Source organism: Erithacus rubecula (genome assembly GCF_903797595.1).
Source record: "Erithacus rubecula genome assembly, chromosome: 6".
NCBI classification, from domain to species: domain Eukaryota; kingdom Metazoa; phylum Chordata; class Aves; order Passeriformes; family Muscicapidae; genus Erithacus; species Erithacus rubecula.
The window spans coordinates 25240776-25266200 of NC_136688.1; the positions used below are offsets into that span (position 1 = coordinate 25240776).

Consider the following 25425-nt stretch of genomic DNA (forward strand, 5'->3'; position numbering starts at 1 on the left):
AAAACCTTTTCTGTATTTCCTGTAAGACTACATCATACAAGACTTGTATGTAATTCTACATATCATAAGACTTGTATGTAAGACTACAATAAACACATTCTAGATCTACAACTACAGCTGAGTTAGGAATTCAACATTAATGCTCAAAGACATGAGTTAGATCAGATTTAATTATTAAAAGATTTATTAAAGTGACTGCCAAGGACAAGTAAAAGATCAGATAGATTTTATGTTTTCTTTCCACTTTCATCAATCATTCTTCATGATTGCTCTCTTCAGCCTCTTTCCCATCCTTTACACTTCTATGCAGGCTATAGATGCTTATCTCTCATCCCTATACATGGGCTTTTGACATCAGGTGCTTCAGCACACCTTCCTCTCAGATTTTTCAGACCACGTTTCTGAACATAGGAGAAAGGGAGCTTCACTGAAAGCCCTTCTGCTTTACTCCTAATTATTATCTTTACTAGAAACAGCTGTGTTCTATGCAGGGACACAAGTAAATGCAGCTAATGCATATTAGTGTGATGCTTCAGGCATCAAAAGTATTATTACATTGTGGCCCACCTGAATAAAAGCCAAAATGTTCAAGTCTAACTCAGAAATCAAGATATCATAACAATCCCCATGAGAGTAATGCTGAATATCACTCACAAGAATCAGGCATTAATATGGCAATGACTGGGAAACTGCCTGATTCACACAGCTGCTTCTGGTGACCCACATGGTCCTTATTTCAACAAGATACATATTTATGTCATCACGAGAAAGGTATATATAAACGTATTTACCTGCAATTCAAATATCTGTAATTCAAATATAATTAATCTAAAATTAATCTTTTAGGTTGGAAAAGAGCTCAAAGCCCATTGAGACCAATTGTTAATCTAACACTGCTGGGTCTACCACAAAACCATGAAGACATTAGGATAGAAACATGAAATGGCTTGAGAAAATTTGGACCATAAGGTAACATCAGTAGAAAAAGGAGTATTTCTATCCACTAGAAATATTAATTAGGTTTTAAAAGGTCTCTGTATGATCCATGCACTCCATGATAAAAAGGGAATATATATATATATATATATATATATATATTTGTTGTTACATATATGCTAACTTCACTCAGACTCAGAAAAACATGTGTATTCAGAAAATATTTCAGAAATTCTCCAAGAAGTACTTAATGTCCTGGACAAATACTGATAGTACCTCTCATTTGCAGGATTGTTTGTTAATTCTTTTACAGAACATAATCTCAGCGCAACAAAATGCCTCTGAATTTACTATCCTAGTCTAACATATGTGAAATCAGAGGCTATCATCAGCTTTGAATTTCCAGTGGTCATTGCAGTTATCTCCAAGGGATAAAGTATATTACAAAAAAATAATTGATGAGTAAATCTGTTGGTTACTAGAGAGCATTTCCTGACTATAGAGAGAAAAATGTAATTTCCCATGAGAACTGTTATTTGAGAGTCCCAGGCAAGATCAAAGGGACCCCATAGCAGATGGCAAGTTCAGCACTATTCTGGCAATTTCTCCAAGATTTCCCTATTGTTGAGCAGGGTCTCTTTTACCTCCAGAGTGTAAAAAGTGGCCACAGCACCTTTCTGAGCACATTGCCTTTCCAGCCAAGTGATGTACAGCCAGCGTGTTTCAGCACACATCGGGAGATTCCTCTTCTCAACACAGCAATGCCTCAGGATTTGGTATAATGAAATTCCTAATTTTTCTGTCATTTTCTGTGTTACAAAAGACAGTATAACAGTGCATTATGAGACCACAGCCCACATCTGATGCAGATGTTTCTGGTATGAGACCTCTGGTGAGAATATACAAGCTATGGGAAGAGGACATCCTTAGGGATGGCATACCCAGATGAGGAAAGGCTGCCAGCCACTGTGGGCATTTCCCATCCCATTTGCCAGCTGAAACGGAAGCACAGGGTTAGGTGATGTACTCACTCCAGCTCATCTTGCACTGCTGCAATTCCCTGTGCCTCTTCCCTGTATGAGGAAGGCCTGGCTGTTGCAGAAGCTGTTGCATCCAGTATCTCCCTCGTGTGCTGTTCATCCATTGCACAATCCGAGCTGGTGCGCATGGCAGCCGATCTTGCCCCATACACAGCGTGTTGTCAATGGGAGATGCAGTGATAGCCTTTCCAGGGCACCTGGTAGGTCATGTAAGCAGTGCTTAACAACCCCAGGCTCTGCTGGGAGTCAAAGCTGCCCTTGGTTCCATCTGAGCTCTCACTCGTGCCCCATGCCAGCTGCCCGTGGGATGAGGTCTCAGTGTTGCTACAAACGTGACTCCACATGGGTATTCACAAAACAATGCCATTTCTCAGGGACTCCAAAAGGCTTCACAGTGGAGCCAAGTATGGGAGAATTTGGGACTGGTGTGCAAGAGAGTCTCACCATCATTCCACATGTTCCAGCTGAATAAAATACAAACCTCTGCATCAATCTAGTGTGGCTGCTTACTCACAAAAGGGCTGATCACAAAGATTAAACTATGTCAACAGCTCTGTATGGAAACACTTTAAAGAAACCATTGCAAAACTTCTTAAGGAAGTGTTTCAGAAGTGCGTAAGGAAAGAAACATTCTCCAGGAGATCGAGATAGGCAACTATGTAAGTACATCCCATTACATGCTAAATTAAATCACCATTGCAACATTATACTGTGCAAAAACTCACAGACATCAAAGTCAAGCATGACTCCTAGGTCAGGTCAAGAAAACACAGATTAAAGAAGAACAAATTCTTAGTGGCAAACATTGCTGAATCTCCATTATAATAAATGCAAGGGAGCCACAGGTTACAAAAGCATGTGGAAACCTGTCTAAACAGCTCTTGCATAAACTCTCACATGGGTTTGATATTTTGATCCTATGTGATGTAACAATGAAAACCTACTCAGTTAGATCACATTGCACAGATACGACATGAAAGGAAAGTCAATTATCTGCTGCATTTCCATAAGTCCAAGACAATAACAAGCTCATGTGTGCAAATAAAAAGGAAATGTTTATGAAGAGAAAGCAAAATGCTATCACAGGTTTGGACTTATTACTTCATATAAAAAGCAAAATAATTACTAATTATGCAGCTAAGTCAGAGATGATGATAAAACACTTGTATTCTATGTTCAAAAAGAAAACACTTCATGTGTTTCATCAGTGAATAATGAAAATGACCACATAGTCATACAACATGTAATAAGAGAACAGAGATCATTCTTACCAAATAGTTTCTAAAACTATAGGCTGTAATTCTTGACTATCTATGCTTCAGCTATTTTAATTCCTGGTATACTGCAGAACTACAGAAAGAATGTGAATGTTGTGCCAATTTTAAAAAGCAGCAAGGGGGATGTAGTAATGTGCCAGTATTTTGTTTACCCTGGCTGCCATTGCCATAATGAACACAATATCTGGCTAACTAAAAATCAATTAGCATATATTATCACTCTGAGCCCTCTTGCTATTCCTCAAAGTATGGGATGTAATGCATGCCAAATGCTCCATCATCCCTGAAGTAGATGATAGAAATACCTGTGTTAAATGAAGAGCTGATTTCAAGCTACACACATTTTGTACAGCATTTGTTAATGTATGCATGTTTATATTATTTATAACTTTCAGCATACAAAGCAATTATACACTGAAAACTGCACTCCACCACACAAGGGAGTGTTTTGCCAAAAAAAAATTGTTGATGTGTAATTAGTTGGCCTTAGGACAGTCATTAACAAATACCATTTACTGTCTGGACAGCAGATGGTTCCACCCAATCAAATTCCACACATAAGGGTGTGTGTGTGTGTGCGCATAGAAACACCAAGGGAGATTTAGAGTAAAAATTTATGTCTGAAACACTTTGCATGAAGGTAGAAGTGAGAGACCTACCTCCCTTGCATGTGAAGTGAATGTCAGCACTCTACTGAACCATGATGGTTCAGAAAAGAGCTTAAGAACCATGTAGCTGGGAAATAAAAGAACAGTTGATGGAAGGAAAAGTTGGTGGAAGTCGATATTAATAAAGAGATATAACTGTGCCTTTATTTTTCTTTTTCCTTCCTTATTAAACTTCACAGAAGTCTTATTTATATTTGGACTATGCACAGAATTTCTTCTTTAATTTCCTTATTTTAGGTATATTATAGAGGTGATGCCACTGAGAGACCAAAACGTGCTGTCCTATGGATGTATTAATCTTGCAGTGCAGATTACTGAAGCTGTCTTTAAGTGACCAGAGTGCAATAAGGCTGCAAAGGATGCCAAAGCAATTACAGGATGTCCTCCCAGAAATGTGCATGGCATAGCAAAAGGGTGATGCAAGGTCACTGCATGGAAAAGAAATCTTTCTGGGATGAGCATTAGGCAGAGGGTCCCTGTAAGGTGAGGAGCAGTTTTGGTAAGCCCTTAGCTGTCTCTAGAAGCCAGTCAGTAGGAAATAGTGTTTTGCAGTATGAAGAAACAGATTTTGTTCTATCCTGAAATATCACTTTTTTTTTAATCTCTTGTGAAAAGATAGTAAGATTTTTTAATGCAAAGACTGAAAAGAAAGCATATATTAGGAAGGTAAAGAATATTTTTTCTAACTGATTTCAGAAGCAGTCCTAAGTGAAAAATATCACTAAAACTGTTATTTTGATAATTTTTTAAGAGTTCATCCGTCTCAAACTCTATTGAACATTTTCATGAGTGCTTTGGAAATAAGCAAGGCACAGATTTGCAGAAGAACAAAGATTGATGGAGTAATGCTAAGGACAGAGCAACCATAAAGAATGATCTGAGCTGCTTGATAGACTGGTCTGATTAACCATGGCAAAATCTAATGCACTGGAGTGCAAGTTATGATGAAAGGACTGCCAAATGCATGTCACAATTTACTCCCCCATATGAAAGGGAAGACTGGAGTGTGGAAAAAATAACTGATTAGCTTATGGAAGACAAACAACCTGTCAGAAGCCTTAAAAGACAAATGAGGACAGCTGGATTCTAGATATAGGAACTTGGAACTCATTTATATGTAAGAATATAAGAATAACAAAGCAATGTTTATCTCAGGGTTTAGCAGTAGTGGGAAGGGTACTGGAGTCTGCATTTGGTAAAGGGACAATGAAGAATTGGAGAGAGTGCTAGAGCAGAGATACAGCTCAATACATCAAAAAGGGGGGTTTATAATAAGAATTTGAAGGGTTGCATCTACTGGTTTGACAAAAAGAAGACTGTGATGTAAACTAGGTATATTTTATAAAATTGATCTCAATAAAGAAGCAGTGATTATGCAATGGTTTTTAAGGTACTAGGAAAAAGTGTAATGTGCTAATATCTGGGCTCTGGCCAAAATAAACGAGGCTGGAAACAAGGTGCATACTCACTGCTGGAAGATGATCACTGACCACAACACAGCTCCATGAAATGTGGTGACTTTGCTGTTCCTGATGTCTATAATAGAAGAAGGATCACTTTTCTTCAATATAGACTTTGTTCAGCCACAGAGGATCAAGACTGACATTTCAGTAACTGCATGGCAGGTAACAGTCTGACATCTAACAAGTCTAACAAGATGATCTTATGGTACTTCTGGCTTTTGTAAGCCATGGAAAGAAACCAGATGAATAATATATTACAATATAAAGCTCATTTGCTATTTTATTTGTTCTTCTATAGCCTAAGAGCAATTCACCAGAGTTAAACAATTTAATAGCTTTAGTACAGTGTTATAAATAATAGTACAGTGTTACAAAATGGATTTATTAAAGAAGTGCAAGCTGGTAGGACCATTTAGCAAGTGAGAGTGAGAAAGCCCAGAAAACTGTCCCTCAACGTTCTGCTAAAGGCTTGCAAACAAGGATTACAAAAGCAAAAGATGCAATCAAGCTAGATATCCCTCCAGGTTTAGCTTTAACATCCAACACCTTTGCAAGCCTTCTCCACCTCTCCTAGGACCTTCCAACTTATTTATTACACTCCCTGCTGAACTTCCTCTTCAGGTTTCATATGTGAAAGGTGTAAAAAGCCTCCTTCAAACTTGTTGAATCTTGAATAAGGCCAGGCAGAAAATGCCGAAAATGAGACGTTTTTAAAATGACCATAGTGGATTCAAAAAGCCTATCCATTTGATGGGCATCCTAGAAGAAAAGACAAGCACAGAGCCACATATGATATATCCAGCTCCCCACTGGTTTGTGAATGGCAGGAGCTGGAAGCATTAGTGATACTCTGTAAGGAATTTACATCTGCCCTGCTTGTACTTATAAGAGCCACGGCTTGAGATGTGCACACTTACTGTGCAAAGAAAGTTAACTGGTCATGACAAAATCAGCCCAGCCTCACGACAATAACACCAATTTTCAGACTTTAACTCTGGAAGGATAGGTGCAAAGTGAAGAATTGCTGAGAGACAGAACCTGTTCATTATCTACAAAAAATATCTTCCAAGAATCTACCCTGGACAATCACACTATTAAAGCTTCAATTTTCAGCAGTACAGAAATAAAAGCATGACTAAATCCAGAGAGCTGCCTTGAAGGAACAAGGAACACCCCTCCTTGTCATTGACAATTCTCTATATTCTAAAACTGAGAGCTGCACAGAGCACTGTTGACCTTGGCTGACTTGTCATTGCAGAAACACTGTGTCCTGCTCCCTCTGCCAGACTGATGATGCTGTTTAAAGCTTCAGAGCGACACAATTCAGACAAAGCACACTGTGAATATCTTTATCTACCTGATAAAATCCTCCACATTAGCCTTGAAATGCAGCTGGCAGCCACAGAGGCCACCCCAGCAGCATCCCACCAACACTTTGCCATGTAAAACCAATACAGGAAGACAAGATACTCCAGTGACAAGTATAAATTGGGAGAGGAGTGGCTGGAGGGCAGCCCAGCAGAGCAGGGACCTGGGGGTGCTGGTGAGTGGCAGGCTCAGTATGGGCCAGCAATGTCACTGGCACCCTGGAATGCATCAAGCACAGCATTTCATACTCTAGTCTGTATATTTTGCATTCCAAAGAATTTTAAATGTTACCACAGGCGCTTTCAGTAAGCTACAAATTGTAGATAGTCTACTGTTATGTACACTGAGAAATACAACTCAACCTGTTTAACCTTTCAATGTAACCTCCTAAAAGCACAACAGCAAAAAAACCCCCAAATTCCAAAAATCCACAAACCCACCAAAAAAAAAAAAAAAATCCAACCAACAGAAAAGCCAATCCAAAACCTGACAAACCAACACATTTACACTGCAGACTGCAGTGAAGCCTCCCCTCACTTTCTTCTCCAGCCTGAACAGTCCAAGTGACCTCAGCCACTCCTCACATGGCTTCCCCTCAAGGCTTTTCATGGTGTTCAATGCTCTCATTCGGACACTCACAGCTTACTATTTGTCTTTAATCTTTAATCACAGTGTAGCATCCAAAACCACACAGAGGACTCGAGGTGAGGCTGCCCCAGTGCACAGCAGAGTGGGACAATCCCCTCCCTTGCCTGGCTGTGATGCTGTGCCTGATGTCCCCCAGGACAGGGCTGCCAGGGCACTGCTAACACACATCCAGCTTGCCACAGGCCCCAGGTCCCTTTCCACAGTGCCATTCTCCATATAGCATGTGCTTTTCTCTAAGCATGCAGTGTGCCATGATACCAGTCACAAACCTGTCCCAAAGGCTGCTGCTTGTCTCAGCACCACCTTGCAAATACAAAACACAAGTCAAGTTAATAAAATATGCTTTTAATGTGGTCTGACCTGGAGATGTCAGGCTTAAACACTTAAAGCTCTTTCTCAGGACAACAAGCACCATGTTTATTATCATTTTAGCACCTTCTTTTGTGTGGCTGCCCATCCTCTGTACCATACAACAATTCATACCCCGTTATTGTAACTGAATTGCAATGATTTGCTGCAGTGAAATTCTTCGGAGAAAAAGTTTTTCTTCAGTCTTTTTTGTTCACCTGAGATTACCATTTTGTGGGATTGAGCAGGAATGCTTTGAAGTCTGCTGTTAATAGCAAGAGACCTCCATTCCCTCAGCAGGTTAAGGGACTTAAAAGCACCCTCTCTTGCCTGACATTATTTCTTTATCTGCCTTTTCCGTGCCACTGCTGTGTGCAAGGCCTGCATAATGAGGTCTGCATTGTTGAGGATGTTGTATTCTCCCAGCTGAACCAGGCGGTCAAATGCCTTCTCCGTGTACTGAAGGGAATATGTGGAATATGGGGAGCAGCAGCCGTAGAGATCAACTTTGCCATCTTCCATCTCTGACTCTGAGCGCCTCTGACCTAGGAGGAGGAGGAGAAACCACTGCTCAGCAAAACCACTCTGCTCACAAACAAGCCAACTCTTAACAGAGGAAGGAAAGGAAGTGTCTCTCCCCAGAGAGGAGTTCACAGTGTAAATTACTTGTTTGCCTTTAATTATTTTAAAAAACCAAATAATTCTTATTCAAATTGACAGCTCATTCCCTGGCTCAAGTGCATACCAGTGGTTTCACAGGATGAGGGGAGAAAAAAGAGTGATTATTCTTACATGGGTCTGCACTGCAGTTCTTAGCTGTACCTGCAGGTACCTCCAGTATGTATTATGGATTAAAAGATTAGATAAATTAAAGTTACCTGAAAACTAATTACCTGCAAGATAACTAGCTTAGGGATTGAAACATCACAGCCCTGGCATCAAATCTCACATGGTTAAAAAAATTAACTTCAAGCGACAGAAACATTTGATGTACTGAAAAGAGTCAACAGTGAAGTTCAAGAGTTGGAATATTAAATATATTCCTTTTAATAGATGTAAACCTATTTTTTAGCATGTTTGAGTACTTGCCTGGTGCTTTGTATTTTTGGAAGGTATCATTAACTAGTGGGAAAAATAGCAGTACTGGTGCTCCTGGAGTCTCAGCACCATCAAAGAGGTAACACTCCTTCAGATGTTTCCTGTCTTCTTCACTCAAGTCCACCCTGGGAAAAATGATTCCCTGCTCAGAGCAGTACTTGCAGGTCTGGTCCAAAGCCTAGATCAAAGAACAGAGCAGTACTAAGACTTAAAATAGGATTTTAAGGCGCAGTATTTCTTGGAGTCCAAGAGTAAAGTAATTTTCTAAGCTTCTTGTGCAAAAGCTTTTAACCCCCAATCAAAAGCACTGTGTCACTGGACAGAAAATTTTTGTAGGTTTTTTTTTTTTTCTCCCCTGAGTTTTAGCACAATACAGTTTATCATGCAAGAACACAAAAAAAAGACTACATGTAGCTTATAAAAGATGTATCACTCTTCATCATTAGCTAAAAATGCTCAAGGTTAAGACCTTTAGTAGGACCAATATAAAAAGTACCCAAATGTTAAAAAATTGTAGGTATACACTTATCAAAGAAGAAATAAAGACTTTCAATTCCTTTCACCTGTATCTGGGATCCTGCACTGTAATTTAAATGCAGGATGACATCCACCTTTCTCTCTGGTTTTAAAAGTGGCATGATGCTTGTATTGATGAAAAATCCAGTATCTACCAGAGACAGGAATTCATCTGATTGTGTCAGCTGGTTGGGAAATGTGTCTAGCACAGTATCTGAAAGAAAAAATATTCTTGTAGTAAGTGCAGTATTGCAAAGCTTGTTGGCTTGTTTTTCCACCCTTACACCATGCCCACAGTGGTTACAGTCCTTGGGGAAGGGAGATTTGCCTTATCCCTTCTCTTCTGCCCTCTCAGCTCCAGTCACGTGCAGTTTTGGACCTGCAGTAACCAATTAATGAAGGAGGTAGAGAGGAAGGACCTGGTGGCCCAGCTGAGTGCCACCAGCAAACCAGTGACACGCAGCTCAATGCCATGCTGTGCTACGTCCTGCACCATCAGTCATGGGTTGATGTGATAGAGATTCTGCCCAAACCTGCCCTCCAGCCTGTAACAGTTGGTCCAAAGTTTCTCTGATCTGTCTCACGACCATCATCAGAGACTGAGACGCTGGACCACTTGTTCTGGACCCGAGTTCTGGCCTGGACGAGGTGGATGCTTGCCAAGGACTGTGTAGGTGTGCTTGGTGCTTGCCATGGTACACTGCTCTCGGGCAGGGTACTGGCTGTAGCGTCCTGTTCCACCTGTTTCTTGGAGCAACAATCTCCACATACAATAGTCCATAAATCTTCCCACCTTTTGGCCAGAGGCCACTCGCTTTGGAAAAGGACTATAAAAAGTGACTTTCCTAAAGAGACTTCGAGATCTCTTTCTCCCCAGTGGATTGAAGACGCGTCTATCATCGGACAATGATGAGGATGAGTCCTGTCTGTTGGTAGCTATATCCCCATCCTTTCTCTCTCTCTCCTTTATCTCTTTTTCCCCTTTTTACCTCTCTCTCTTTCTCTCTCTCTTGCAAAACCGAATTGTTGGCACGCAATAAACTGCATTACTCCTTTCTGCTGAATAAAACCCGAGTCTCTTGCTCTCGTCTTTTGCACCCTGGGGTCGAAGGAACCGTGACGGTTCCCGCTGGGGTTGAGGGGATGGTGACATTGATTGACCCAGGCTGAGGAGCGGGTCCAGCACTGAACATGGGGTGTGTTTATCCGGTGTGTTCGTGCCTGGGGCCCGGCCCGTTACCTCTCCAGCGGCAGAAGTGCGCGTTGCGCAGGTAGTCGCGGTGCAGCTGCAGGCCGCGCAGGGGGCTGTGCTGGCGGGCGATGCAGGCGCGGTCGGTGAGCGCGGCGCGCACGGCGCTGCTCAGGGGCCCCGCCGGGGTCAGCAGCCGTGTCCGCAGCTCCTGCGGCCCCACGGGCAGCGGCGGCTCCTCCTCTGTGGGAACAGCCCCAATCACACCTGCCCATGGCGCGGCGCCGAGAATTCCAACCGGGAATTCTTACCGCGAGGGGCAAGGTAAGGAATAAACCCTGACCAACAACCAAAAGCGACCCAACAAAACAGAAAATAAGGAGCTACTCTTACTAAACAAATACCATTTCCTTACACAGGCTTGGATAAAACCCGCAAGATACGGGGTCAAACAGCAATAAAAGTCTGCTCCAGACATACACACATTTGTGGAACAGACTGAATGCAGGCTTTGGAAATGGGCAGCTGTTGGCCTTCTTTGTATTACTGTAGCTCCCACCTGAAGCAGTCAAAGTCATTCTGCTTTATCAATAATTTATCAAACTTATTATTTCTGAACATTTTCATCATCTACCAACATCAGTGTTGACTCCTGGTAGATCACAGGACTGGAGATTTTTAAATTATTAATTTGTACGTTGCAGTATGAGACATATAACTCCATTTAACAATAAACATGCAGTGAAAACGAAGTATGGTCATTTACCTATATTGTCAATTTGGTCCCGGGTCCATCTGTGCCAGAAATCTTCTGATGAATGGGACAAACTCCAGATATATAACACATTGAATGAAAATAAACTACTCCATATGCCTGTAAAAGAAAAGAGCTTTCTAACTCAAACATTCACATATCATTATTCTCAAACTTTTACAATGAGATGAAACTTGTCAAGTTTGGTTTTTTTTCCCCTGTTTAAAAAGCATGACGTGTCATTTTTATTTGGCTGCTGGTTTTTAAACCTTATTTTTGGTATTCAGTTTTTGTATTTTAAGGTACTTAGGGATAGAGGTCTTTGTGAATTAATATGCAATTTTTATTTTTAGTAAAAAAAACACGTATCATTAAACTTCTATAAAAAGAAAGGAAGAAAGTTTGCAATCCAACAGATTTGATGTGGTATTATACTGATAAGGGCATAACTACTACATAATCTTACAGCCTCTGCTTTAGTAGGATTCCCTTTTTGAGAACAAGCCTGTTAACACACCAAAGGATCAGTTTTGACCATGCATTTTTGAGCTTGAAAAGCAATTTCTTTGGTTATCCATTAGGGCACAAGTTCTCACTGTTTTTTTAGTCAGGGAGTGCAAATGTGTGACAATCCAGCACAGGCTGAGGCTAAAATAGTACAGTGTCTCCTTGCTGCTCAGTGGAGTGGCCATCAAAGAGAGGCTTGCTTGTGAAATCAGTCACAAGCTTGTCAGGAAAACACATATCCATGCTCTGCTTCAGTCAACAGCAAAAATGTTTCAAGGATGGATGTGCTGTTTTCCCCCAGCCTTGCCCAGGCTGTGTGGAAACTGGAGCCAGTGACACATGGCCTAGGACTCTCTGCAGCAGGAGGCTCTGGCATGCTCCAACACACCCTGATGAAGGCTCATGTAAAATGTTTATAGGGAGCATACAGAACACTGGCTACCCATGAGACAGGCAATAGGCTTGGAAGTTCACCCTTCCGGGGTGGCATAAGCTGAACCACAGATTCCCAGGGACCTCAATTTTATTGTTGCACTGGAAGCCATAAAAAACAAACAAACAAATGAAACAAAAACCAACCAACCAACCAAACAAAAAACCCCAAACCAAAATCCCCACAATAAAACAAGCACTAAAATAATTTGTTGTTCTCACAACAATTGTTGTCTTACCTTCCAAGAAGCAGATCCTGGATTCAGGGACCTTCTTCATCAATCGTCCCATGAAGAACTCACTGCCAAAATCCTCAGTGCGAACAAAAACTCCATACTTTTGCAATCCCACCTCATATGGGGTGAATTCCACCCATTCTGTAAAAAAGAACCCAGAGAAGAGAATACTGATTTAAAAATAATTTCTGAGTCCTATATTTCGGATCAATTGCAATGAGTTATAAGCATGCTACAAACAAAAACTCATGACCAAGAAAAGGGTTTGGAATATTTTTGAGTCTGTTGCAAAGACAGTCAAACTTTTACCTGACCACAAGGATATTATAAGAATGCACATCAGCTGAGATTCTGGTCTTCAAATAAGAGGGGGCTTTTAGGCTGTCTAAATTGAGATTCATGATTTGCCATCTTAAATATAAAGACAAATGGCTCTCACAAGTCTCATAATTACCTTTGAAATCCAGAATGCTGTAGTTGTTCTTGACATTGACTGCAGTGTAGATAGGAAGTGGGTTCTGACCACGATCAATGGCCTGCTGCTGATCAGAGAGTCTGTGGTTGTCTTTCTGTGATTCCAGAAATATGGTTACACTGAGACAAAAATTAGCATGACAATATTTTCTCTGCATCTAAGCTTGCAGGGCAGAAAAATTCCTGCCTCTAAAGTACAGATTGTGCTCAGCTTATCTTCTGAAATGTTCCATATTTTTCAAAATTCCCATAAGCATTCTGTTACTGAAATTCCTGCAGCCACCCAATCTGATGCCAGATTATTTGATGATGCAGTAAGATGAAAATGGAAAGAAATAATAAAGAGCAGAAAGCAATACTTTTGATGTAAAACATGTTATTGCATTATGCTGCAGCTTTATGGAAGACCTCACATGTTTTAAAAGTCTGCAGGTCCTTTTGTTAGCACCTCTCATGGGAATGCATAATGTCTGCAATTTTGATATTTCTAAACAAGTAATTTGCAGAATATGAAAAACAATTCTTAAACTGTAATACTGTTTCAAAATGTTAGTCTTGGAGTTCTCAGAAAAACATACTCAAATTTCACAAGCAAGAATGCTGATTTCCACCATGGATGAGTATCTATAAGGCTGGCACCAAATGTTTTAGAAACAACTGTGCATTTGCTTGCACAGTCTTTTAACAAACTGCTTTTCTCAGAGCCAACAGGAAAATATCTTCCCCAGAGCTATATTTTCAGAAAAAGGTAATTGACTGTAAATGCTGCTTTATGATATACTGTACCCCATCATGCAAAAAAGATTCCAGGACAAGACCCCAGAAATCTATAAATGACGTTTTGTAGCCCTCTCTTTTCCGTTGGGACAGCTGCTTTTTGTAATACTTCAAATATTCCAAGGAAAAGGAATTTATTTTGCATTTTGTCATATGTTTTCGAGCCTCACTGATTTGCTTGTCGAGATCCTTTCGTGACCACTCAGCATCTCTGTATAAGTTTGACATGGTCCTAGGAAGAGGAAATAAATATTGAAGAGGGAAAAAAGCACACCAAGGTTTGAGGTAGGTAACAGCTACATTTTATGTCTCTATTTTAAGTCCTTAATTTGAAATGAAGGTTTCCTGTCCTCAGTTCCATATGACACTGTCATGCTTCCTTTGAAGTCAGTCATTACTCCTGTCAAAACAGCTTGAACGGTTTTCCATAAACCATTCTAAGAGAAACACTTGCTTCCATATAGTTCCAAATTATGTGATTTTCCCCCATGAAAAGACTTTATTCTGTCAATTTTGGAAGAAGATGAAGAAGTAGGACTGCTGAGAAGTTATCGTAGGTAAACTACTGTGCATCACCCCAGCCTCCTCCAGCTCTTTGGTGTCACCAGGGACACTGCAGCCAAGGCTGCCCAGTCCCACTCACCATGTAGTACCAGACAAGCCAGTCAGGTAGGTGGCACAGTCCAAGACACTGAGCTTCTTGAGCCCCCTCAGGCTGCCATAGAGTGCAGTCAAGGATCTCATCCCTCCTCCCGTGGTCATGACAGCCACCACCGGGGCCTGTGCAACACAGGGACACAAATGGCTGGTGTCACACAGCTGCTGCACCTGACTGCAGCCCTCAGCAGAGACCTCCTGACACATAAAGCCTGACACCACCACATCTGCCCAGGCACAGACTTCCTTCTAAATGATTTCTACTGAAATATAACCATTTATTTTACAGAGGAGAACAGGAATAGAAGCAATGACCATTTTTGCTCAGATATCTGACACTTGTCTGCAACGTGTTCAACATAAATGTTTGGTAAGAAACAAATAAAAGTGCATTCATTCAAACCAAAAGAAACAGTAAGAGAGGAAAAAAATCAGTTGAAAAGGCAGGAATTAAAAAGAAATCTCACAAGTCAAAGAGAGGAGGGACTATCAACAAAGATAACAATAACAGGATAAAGTGTGTGGAAGAAGTCATTCCTATATAAGGAATATCTGGTCTGGCATCCAAGGAAAGTGTAGCAGGAAAAGAGTTAAACTCAGGATAGCAGCTGCAAAGGACACAAATGGCAGGGAGAATTTAGAGGTATGGGGCAGTATTGCAGATATACATAACTTTTAAGATGAGGAAAGATCAGAAAAAATTTTAACTGCAAAGAAAAAGAGGTTGTATTATGCCATTATGCTCTCATTGCTAAGCACTGGTGAGATGTTTTAAATGCTTTCCCTACAGACCTCATGGTCCAGCAGGTCCTGTTCCAGCTGCAGAACCTTCTTCAGAGCAGGAATAACATAATTCTTCCTTTTGCAGAGGAAGTCTTGCTCCTGTTTGCAGAGGTCAAATCCTAAACGCACATCAAGGTGGTCTGGGCTGAAGCAGAGATCAGGAAAAAATAATATTCAATTTTAGTATTGGTAGACAAGCTCAGAGTTTCCAATGCAATAAAATGAATCTGATCCACAAAACACTACACTTACAGGAGGCCTCTTTCCTACATTCCCAAGCAAGTACACAATGCTGTGTGAAAGAAGGATAGAAAAAAGGATTGATCATTTTCTAGGCAGCTATCAAAATAAAACTTAAGGAAAGACATCCCTGCAGCTAAATTCTGAGATGTCTGCTCCCTGGATTCTCTCATAGCTTAGTGAGACCTATAGGGAAAACCTCTCATGCTTTCTTGAATTAGACAGAAATTTTTCCTACTTCATAATCAACAATGCCAGGTCCCAGTATTAAAGAAAAGGTAAAAGACTGCCGAGCATAACTCTGGATGGCATAATTGCCTTGCAATATTATTTTTTCTGTTTTTATTTTTATGCATATTTTTTCATTATTCATGTCTCAGTATGGGTTATCTACATGCATTACACTACACTACATGCAGTTGCTTGCAGCTCGTGTGAATGCCACGTCACCTGGTGACACCAACTACAGTCCTGCTGGGAGTGCCAGTAAGGAGCCTAGGGTGAGATGAGTTCAGCCAAGTAAAAGTTAATCTCCAAGAGTAGCAAAATCTCTTACCAGTCTTCTGCCTTCGCATATAAATCGAATCTTTTATCCTGGAAAGCAAGAATGTGAACAATGTGAGTGCTGACAACCTGCTTCATCCCTGCAGGCCGAGGAGGAATTTTATCTTGTGCCATCCTAGCCATGTGGGTACAAATCAGGAGCTCTGAATAATCCAGCAGCCTATGCAAATGGACTGTAGTGTTCTACTGAAAGGGAAATTGCTCAACAATTTTTAATATTTTCTAGTAAATGTAACATCTGAGGAGAACTGCTGTTTACAGAGTAGTGATGTGTAAATCTCACCCACCTCTACTGACAGTACCTCTGAGGCAGCCAGTCAGGACTATAATTCTACACAGCAGCATTTTTTCCCCTTTTCTGTGTCTTATACCCACAACACTCATGATCCTTTCATTCTACATGGATTTTGTTAACCACAAGTCTAAAAGTGCTTTGTAAAGCATAGTCAGCATCAGCAGGAGGCTGGCACTACCTCAGTCAGTTCAGGTGCTCTGCTGGTGTGAGAGAAGGGGAAGAGCAGAGCTCCACCATTAAGTGTGAAGTAAGGTCAGGATGGAGGAGCAAGATGCCCCACATTATTCAAACAGAACAAGGCACAACCTGGCCTAATTGCTGACAGACCTGCCCCTGTTAGGCTGTGGTATTTCTGTCTGCAGGCTTTCATTGTCACAAAGTACCATGGTAATCATCAGGGGGATGCAGACTTTCACATCCAGATTGTTCAGCCTCTCCCACAAAAAAGCAGGCACTCACCTCTGCTAAGATCATGTTTTTTCCACTTGGAATAGAATGAAGTTCTACATTTGGAGAGCCTGTATCATACACACGTGAGTCCTGAAAAAATACAAAAAAATCAAGTTTATATTGTAGGGAATGTTACTTTCTGCCCACAGTGCAAATTAATGTTACTATTTATGGTGTCTAATATTTTACATGCCATTATTCTGTATTTTAAAGCTCAGTTGTAACATACTGAGGAGGGAGGTCGTTTCTTCCCTGGTAGTGTAACATCCAGCGTTGGCTGCTTGTATCTGGCATAGTGGAACTTGGCAGGAGAGGAGGAGCTGAAGACCAGCTTAGATCCCAGCACAATGTCCTGGGTGCCTTCATAAGAGCCTTGCACTTTAAAGGAGAATTCTTTTTCTAAGGAAATGACACAAAAACAGACACAGATTACAGTTTTCTCATCAAAACCGGTAACAAAAATTCTTACAGAGTCTATCACAAGGCTATTCTTATGATTTGGATTTGTTGAGGTTTTTTTAATTCTTACATTAAGCCAATTCTGTTCATAATACTAGCACATCAGTTAAAAATAGCTGATGGGGAAGTAACCTTACTTGATTTCTTCTCCTTTTTCTTCTTCTTCTCAACCACCTGAACTTCTAAGCAGCATATTTTGCGAGACTGTAAGAGATGGGAACAGTAAAATATATCATGGCAGTGAATTTTCCAATGACATTCTGTTTCCTAGTCCAAACAGGACACAACCAGGGCACGGCAGGACTGCAGTGTGGATGAACAGAGCTGGCAGAAGGGAGAAGATGAGGACAAAGTGAAAAACAGTACTTTCAGGATCCCAGAGATGTGAGGATTGCTTTAAACACAATGAGAAAGCAAAGATAATAAATGAGAAAATGTCAGGGATGGGAAGTCTCTGTGTAAAAAGCACAGTTATGAACATGGGAAATTATATGCATGGGACAGGACAAACCCTCTCACTTCAGCAGTATGGGAATTTGGGAGGAGTGATGTCTAAAGAAGAATTCACTGCTGCACTGATGTTTCAGACCTAAATCACTTCCACGTGTTTCCTTTGCAGCAGTGAAGGGGTGTTGGGATGGGGGATTCCCATGCTCTTCCAGCCACAGTGTCTCCAGAGGTGCCATCCACAAGGATGTGTCAGGATGAAGTCAGAAATGGCAATGTTTCAGTGCTGGCTGTCTCAGTCAAGGGGTATGTTGTCCTGATGACTATGAGTCAAGTGAAACAAGTGTGGCAACAGGACAAGAAAGATGATGAAATGCAACACTCACCACTAGCACTCCATTAGTAATGATGGTTTCAGGAGGGCCTGAACTAGGAAACAGAAGGAAAAATGCATTTACAATAACTCATTAAAATTACAGTATAGTTCATGAGCCCCACCCTTCTCCTGATTTTTCTCTTGCATATTTTTACCTGCATATTGGATGTAAAAGAAAAGTCCTAGGAGACTTGTTGTGCAAGTTTCCTCACTCTACTATGTCAAGACACAATTGTCATCCTACTGGTTCATCCAGTCCCAGTGCTCAGCAAAAAAAAAAAAATACCAAAGGTGCTCTGAGGCCAAACCATTTAGTGATTTTGTGCTGAGTCCCAAGCTGAAGCTAAGGATGGTTTCATGGAATCCAACTTTTTTAAAATCACGCTTTGTTGGATGATGGAACAATGAAGGCTGTGGATCAGAAATCCAGTGCATTATTCCATGTTGTTTTTTGAAGGGAGGTAAATCCTCTTGCTGATCTCAAACACAAGTGCATAACAAACCAGCAACTTCCTGTCTTAATGTTCACTACATTAGCCAAAGAAAAGGTTCTAGAGAGTTGTCCCTGTTTGCCTGAAGTTCAAGGGAGGTCACCCTGGCATTCACCCATTTGTCGACACAGCTCATAGCACAGATTCCTTGGGAATGATGCACTCTGAACAGTCAGACTAGATTATTTCATGCTTCTGAACTGCTGTTTCTTTTTGTTCCAGGTTATGTTGCATTTCATGTTTACTCACATGTTATCCAAGGCAAATCCCACCTCCAACTCCTCTCGTCTCTGGAAAATAAAGAAAGAAAAATTATTTTGGTACTTTTTTTTGGCAGTTCTCATAGTGCAAGTCCTCATTCTCACAATCTGGGCATGCATGCACTGTTTGTGACCAGCAGAGCCTTTAAAATAGAGGCACATGCTGTTATGCCACCTCTGTGTGTCTTGAGCCTCAAGATTCTCTACTGAAAGGAAGCTTGTGGATGGCTGTCATAGCAGTTTTTAACACAGAAACTGGCTAGCCTGCTTCTGCTGGGGCCCAAGGGACAGATCTAGAAGATGTTTTTTCATTCTGAGTCTGCCAGCAAAGAGAAAGGGGATCTGTTGAAGGGGAGAGTCAAAGATTTATGGTGTCAGGAAGAGAAATGGTGACATGCAAAGCAGTTGTGGAAGAGGAAAACCACTTTGTCTGGCAACAAGTTGAGGGTTTTGGGACAGAGGTAAATCTGACATTAAGGCCTGGTCTGTGAAGTGGTGAAAAAGAGTATAATCCTCAGGGGAAAGAAAGCACAGGCAAGAGGAAAACAAAGGTGGAGACAGAGGGAATGATGAACAGTGAAGTGAGATCATGCCGTAGGCTACTTAGTTGCTTAAATTACCCACCGAATTAGAGACACCAAAAAGTTAATAATATAGGACAAAAACATTTACAAAGGCTTGAAGAGTATGAGCTCTAAAGGCTTGGATATGGCAGCTGAAACCACTCAAAGTGTGGTTTGAGCTGGGTTACAACTAACCAAAGTTTTAATTTCACCAGAGCTTAGTGGAAGTCCACACACTGCTCCTTTCATATTTTGCAAGAAATTAAATTGTCAGATAAGGCATTTAAAGACAATGCAGTGCAATGTGGAGATTGGGTGTGTGTTGATAAGGTAATTCCTCAAGTGAGTGGTGAACAACAGATGCACAAGAAACTGGAAGGAAACTGGAAAAGGAGAATGATAGAGAGAACATACTGGGAAATGGGATACACAACTTTCAGTCTCCATGGACATTCAAGATAGGATTATTTCTTCCTGCCATGACTTAGACTTTATTTAAATACCCATTCCACTTTCCATAATTAGCAACTAGTTTGGTTTGACATTTAGTTCTGATCACGGAGCTTTTACTTCCTAATTATTAGGCTAAGTAATAGGTTATGACAATAGCATCAGATACTGGCATGGACACCCTCCTTGACCCTTCATGGGAGCCTCTGTGGCCAACACCAGACACTTCAGTGTCCCTACAGATCCAGCTGTGAAGAGGTTTTCCCACATCAGAGTGAATACTAAGTTATTTTTATGTGGCTAGGCAGCTGACACACAACAAGGAAAAAAAAGCAAATTTTTACAAGTAACATTTTAGATAGGAAAGCTAACAAACACATTATTGCCAAGCTATTCCATTTCTTATTTCAGACCTCACCTGTGAATCACACATGAAGTGCATGAAGACTTCCTCTCCCAGGGAAAGTTTGGCTATGTCAAAGTACACTGTGAAGAGGTGGTCATCCTGAGTAACCACATCCTTATCATAGAGTGCCAGCTCCAGCACATTCTGGGAAAGGAAGGAAAGGACTTTAAAATGTGCCAGGTTTTATTTGAAGCAGGAGATCCTGGGGACAACTGTTTTAGTCAGCTGTTGTGAGAAGTGGGATGACATAAAGAAAAAGATCAGGAAGAGAAGGAAGTGAAGAGGAAATCAACTCCATGTCAGCACCTATGAGGTGGAATGAGAGGAAATCACAGATATTTCAAATACCATATTCTACCTATGGCTGAGAGAGACAATTGTCTTTCATGGCATGGAAAACAATCACAAGGATATGAATTATTCTCACATCTTTCTGCATCTTTCCTTGCCTCTTGAGAAAACTGCTTATGTCCCTTTGCAAAAGGATAAAACCTCTCAGTAGCTCCCTTGCTCAGTTACCAAAAAAGTCCCAGTTCAGTACCTTGACCTGACTCTGGATTCTGAAGTAGAAGGTTTCATTCCAGACTGGATCTTTGCAATTCTTGATGGCTTTAGTCTGAAATTTGTCATTTGAAGCAGTTGGCAGCCACAGGCTCACGTAGCAATCAGTATGGCTCACTGTATTAAAAACACAAATACATCTAAAATGAGCATTTGCTCTAGAAGAAAGAATTAATTGAATAACATGAAGGTTTGTTTTCAGAGACACTATGATACAAAATGTTTGTGTTGTAATGTAATTTGTACACAAATATTTGCATGTTTATTCAACATAAACAATACAATTTAGGTAGGAGGAATGGAGAAAAAGGAAGGGTGACATGACTCTTCTCTAAATAAATATGATTAGAAATATAATAAATACATTAAACACAAAGGGTTTTCTCCTCCTTCTTTGTCATGAAACAATCAGTTTAGACAAGGATAAAAAAATCCAGGACAAATGCAGCAAGTATTAAGGAAACAAAGTGATATCTTCCCTTTTAGCCAAACAGGACATAAGAAAAATGTTTTCTGATTTCTGCATAAGTAAAGACACAATCTTCTATTATATTTTGGTTGCAGGCAGCAGAAGGCAGAAGAGCTGCCAACACCTGATGGGCTTTTATCTGGGAATGCTGGCATAAAGAGAATTAGGGGATAGTAGTTTAGATTACTTAAAATTGAGAAAACTTTGAATACAAGCTAAATTTGAGACAAGGCAGTTCATCTTTCAGTATTTACTCAATTAGTGCAACCATTTTGTGTTCTTTTGTCTTACATAAATATACTCCAGAAGAAAACATAGGAGATCTTTCCACATTTGTTGCTTTCAACAGACTGCAGAGCTTTTACTGCTCCCTTTGGGGACACAGAGAAATGTGAGTGATTGGCACAGCTGTGACCTCAGGGAGTTACTTCTGCACAGAGCAAAGGCTGATGCAAAGAAGAGTAACACACTCTATATTCACAGCTGGAACCAGCACACCAACAACAGAACTTCCTCCATTCATGGAAGAAATCTAGAAAGCACCTTTTCTTGGAGCAGGACTAGTTATTAGCCCATGGAGGTGAGAGGGACCTCCATGAGCTCCAATACAGAGCACTACAGATACTCACAGACATCTGCCTGGTGGATATTTCTTGCTCTTATGACTCTTACAGTCAGTAAGTAACACAGAGAAGATTCTATCTGCAGGGAAAAAAACCAAACATACAAAAGACAGGAATGAATGCTGAAGTTAGATAGCATATTTAGACAAGAAGTGATCAAGAGAGATAAACACCCAACTCAGGAACAATTTAGTTGAATTTTCTATTTGATTATGAAATGGCCAATACATTTATTTTCCTGCTAACATCTAAATCAAGTCCTAGACTGAAATAATTCTTTTCTTCTGTATATAAGAATTTATCTTATCACAGCATTTGTTTGTTTCTTATCTAAAATCTGGCTAAGATGAAGTCCTAGTTTGGGAGAAGATTTATTATCTAAATTTCCAAGGTAGAAAATGAACACCTTTTTGCTTTAGACCTTTTTCAAGTGCTAAAATTATTACTGTGGTTCTATCCAGTCATTACATATATTTCATCTCCTGGGTTATGACACGATTTTCTCATATTCCTGCTCTTTTAAATGTACAGTACTCTGCAGAGTTAAATGCTGACCTTTAATCCCCAAACTGATTTTAAGATCTGAGAAAAAGCTTGCTGCTTTGCACTTCTACCATACTACTTACTATGCATGAGTTTTTAATTTACAGGGATATGGCTGCCCTCTTGAGCTAAGGTCACCTCTGACTTTTCCTTGTGAGAAATTTCTCTCTAGTTTTGAGGTATGTAAACTCTTCACATCTCAAGTTTCTTTGCAGTTTGCCAAAGAAGTGCAAACAGTGTTTTACACCTGATAAGAAACTTGTTTTCATTTGGGGCTTCCTTCTTTCATATTAGCCCATGTTTCTGACCTCATGCAAGACTTCTTAGCCTCTCATATTGAAGTTATGAGTTCATATCTACTCTCCCTTTACCATAAAGTAAGCAAATTAATTAACTTCCACATAATTAATTATTTCTACTGTCAGGGAGAGGGGAAAAAGACACAACATGCTGGAATATAAATCTGCAGGAAAATTTTGCTCCAAAAGACCTAAAAGGCACTTAGCACAACTACAGGGCCATGACCATGAGGTAAAGACCTCACCTATACTGCAAAATGACTATAAAAGGCCATTGCCAGCCCTGAGGTGGCATTAGCATGACACTGACCTCATTATACCCACTGAGAAAGAAGTGTGACAAAGGTACTGCAGGAAAGAAGAGCAGTTTTAGTTGGACTGCCTGAGCAGAACAATTTGGTATGTACTGTGTTAATAATGTCCATTCATAAAAAGTGAAGTGCATCAGTGTTCATAGGCTTAATGGGATATATGTCCATGTGAAGTCTCTCCAAAGGTTTAACCTGAGTGCAGCAATGAAAGCACAGGGCTAATGAATACATGTTGTTGAGCTTGGGGGCAATTAGCAAGTAGGCTAATGAAGAAATAGCTAAAGTCAGCTCCAAGTAACCAAGATATCCCACTCTAGGAAAGGACACCAAGAATATTTGTGCTGTGCAGCTGCACAGCAGGTCACTGGGTGTCCAAATCAAGGGTGTCAAACCACTGATAAGGGTCCCAAGAGTAGCTGTGGATCAGCCTACCAAGGGCACTTGAATTCATGTCTAAAACCTAACTCCTAAAGGCACAGAAATGAGGCAGCTTCAGAAAGTGCTCAGTAATTACAGAACCAATAACTGGTGCTGGCAGTGGCTGGCTCTGGAGAAGGCAATTCCTGGAAGGGTTGAACTCATTTTCATGGATCAGATCCCCTGGAGACACCTTCACGGTGATCCCCACGAAGGCAATGTAGATTGAACAAAATACTCAGGCACGTGGATGTGCCCTGTCATGACCAAGGAGCCTTGGCTTACACATCACAGAGCTATAAATAGCAAATGACCAAAATCCTCTCAGCTTTGTGAGTTTTGCCTAAAAAATTTGAGGTGTTTGGTGTGTTGTTCTGAAACTGCTGCAGCCCCTGAAGTGTAGAGAGGTGTATTGCAGGGTGCATTTTCTCATCTTTGGGTTTCCACTCAGCTAATCAAGAAGAGGCTGGCTGTTCCTTAAACTGTGAGCACAACACCTGCTGCTCAGCAACTGTACTCATCACAAAACAGAACAAGAGAGAGCTCCCAATTATTATTAAATGGCATCAAACTAGAGAGAGCAAGGATAAAAATACTTTCTAGCACATCTAGTCCTCTCATTTCCTAGAGGAGAGGTTTCATGTCTGAAGGCTCCTAGAAATCGATTCATTTTTACTAGAGGCCAGAAGAGGGGTTAATTAAGGAAATCAGGTGTTGAAAATCCACTTTAGGATTCTGCCATACTATTGTGAGAATAAATGGTGTAATTTCCCCCTTCTTGCTCTCTACACGGAGAGGAAACTTGTCCTTGAGCTTTAGCAAGATGTGTAGAGGAAGCCTATTGAAACCCATCTTTTTAAAGGTATTACTCTTGTTTAAGCAGAGACTGTTCCCCATGTGCTGAGGACAGGAAGCCAGACTAGGAATTTAACATGAAGCAAGACTGTGTAAGTGGAATGATCAAAGTGATAAGCGGGACAGTGTCTCATGGAGGGAACTGAATGGGTTACAGCAGCTAATTACACTGTCGGGCAGATGAACACTACCTGTTTTCACCAGCCTCCACCCAGCAGGAAAGTCCCCTTTACAGTTTCCTTTTGAGATTCTCCTTCGTGGTACCTTTGTAAGAGAAGCCCGGTGATTCCCATCAGGATTCAGCTGCATAGCTCCGTCTCCTTGTTGAGAGGTTTGAGTGATCAGCTCCTGGAACAAGAAGGGCCAACGTTATCCCTGGAAAAACCATCATTTTTTCTTAGAGGAATCCTGTTTGGGAACGGAGAGCTTCAGAGCCAGGGGGGCACGGAGCCCATGGCAAGGCTGGCCTGGCAGGAGCGCGGCTCCCGCGGCGCCGCTCCCGGCTGTGCCTGCCCCACCTGCCCCAGCAGAGGCGGGGCGGCCAGGTGAGCTCCACCCTTCGTGACACAGGGACGGGACGCAGCTCCTGGCCCTGGCTGTTAAAGGAACAGCAAACCTCTCTCCCATAAACACACCCTCTCATTAATCTTTCACCTTGAAGTACACCTCCGTGCTATTTAATACTTATTCTGCAGTTCATATATGGTGTCTCTCAAATTAATAAAACCTCTCAGTATTCAAAATGCTCCTCTTATAAATAAGCTCTTACTTCCCAAGTAGTTTTCATTTTCTTCCTGTGGTTTACTATAACTTTTAAAGCCTCAATACTGAAGTCCTGAAGCCTTGACTTTATTCATCCTGCACAGAGTCATTACAGTCAATGGTAGGTCAAGAAAGTAGAATCATCTTGGAACTACATGCAGCAGAACCACTCGAGATCCCAGATGCCTTGCCTTGCCCTGCACCTTTCTTACCTGAGACAAAATGCCATCCTGATCCATGGTGGTGGCGTTCACACACACGTCCAGTGTTATCTGAGGCAATGCAATCTCACATCTCCCAGCTTCCACAGACACCAAGAGTGCAAATGCCCCAGATGCAGGTGAGCAACTATTTTATAAACTGACTCAGAGCCCCACCTCTGATGGTTTCTTAAAACCAGTTACTCCCCTCCC

The 25425-nt window shown here is 41.0% G+C and overlaps 1 protein-coding gene across 1 annotated transcript; it reads right to left on the reverse strand.

Moving 5' to 3' along the window:
• Nucleotides 1–7863: 7863 nt before the first annotated feature.
• On the reverse strand, nt 7864–25251 carry LOC306803546 (cytosolic phospholipase A2 epsilon-like; the record flags this gene model as incomplete). Its single annotated transcript, XM_079309094.1, has 21 exons — nt 7864–8293; nt 8838–9024; nt 9410–9576; nt 10603–10794; nt 11318–11425; nt 12484–12621; nt 12935–13049; nt 13741–13963; nt 14375–14511; nt 15181–15316; nt 15968–16005; nt 16730–16810; nt 16950–17119; nt 17317–17383; nt 18013–18055; nt 18743–18783; nt 20185–20316; nt 20714–20850; nt 21832–21904; nt 24515–24598; nt 25225–25251. 21 exons carry the CDS (start codon nt 25249–25251, stop codon nt 8085–8087), a joined length of 2505 nt encoding a protein of 834 aa, XP_079165220.1. The 3' UTR covers nt 7864–8084.
• Between the last annotated feature and the right edge of the window lie 174 nt (nt 25252–25425).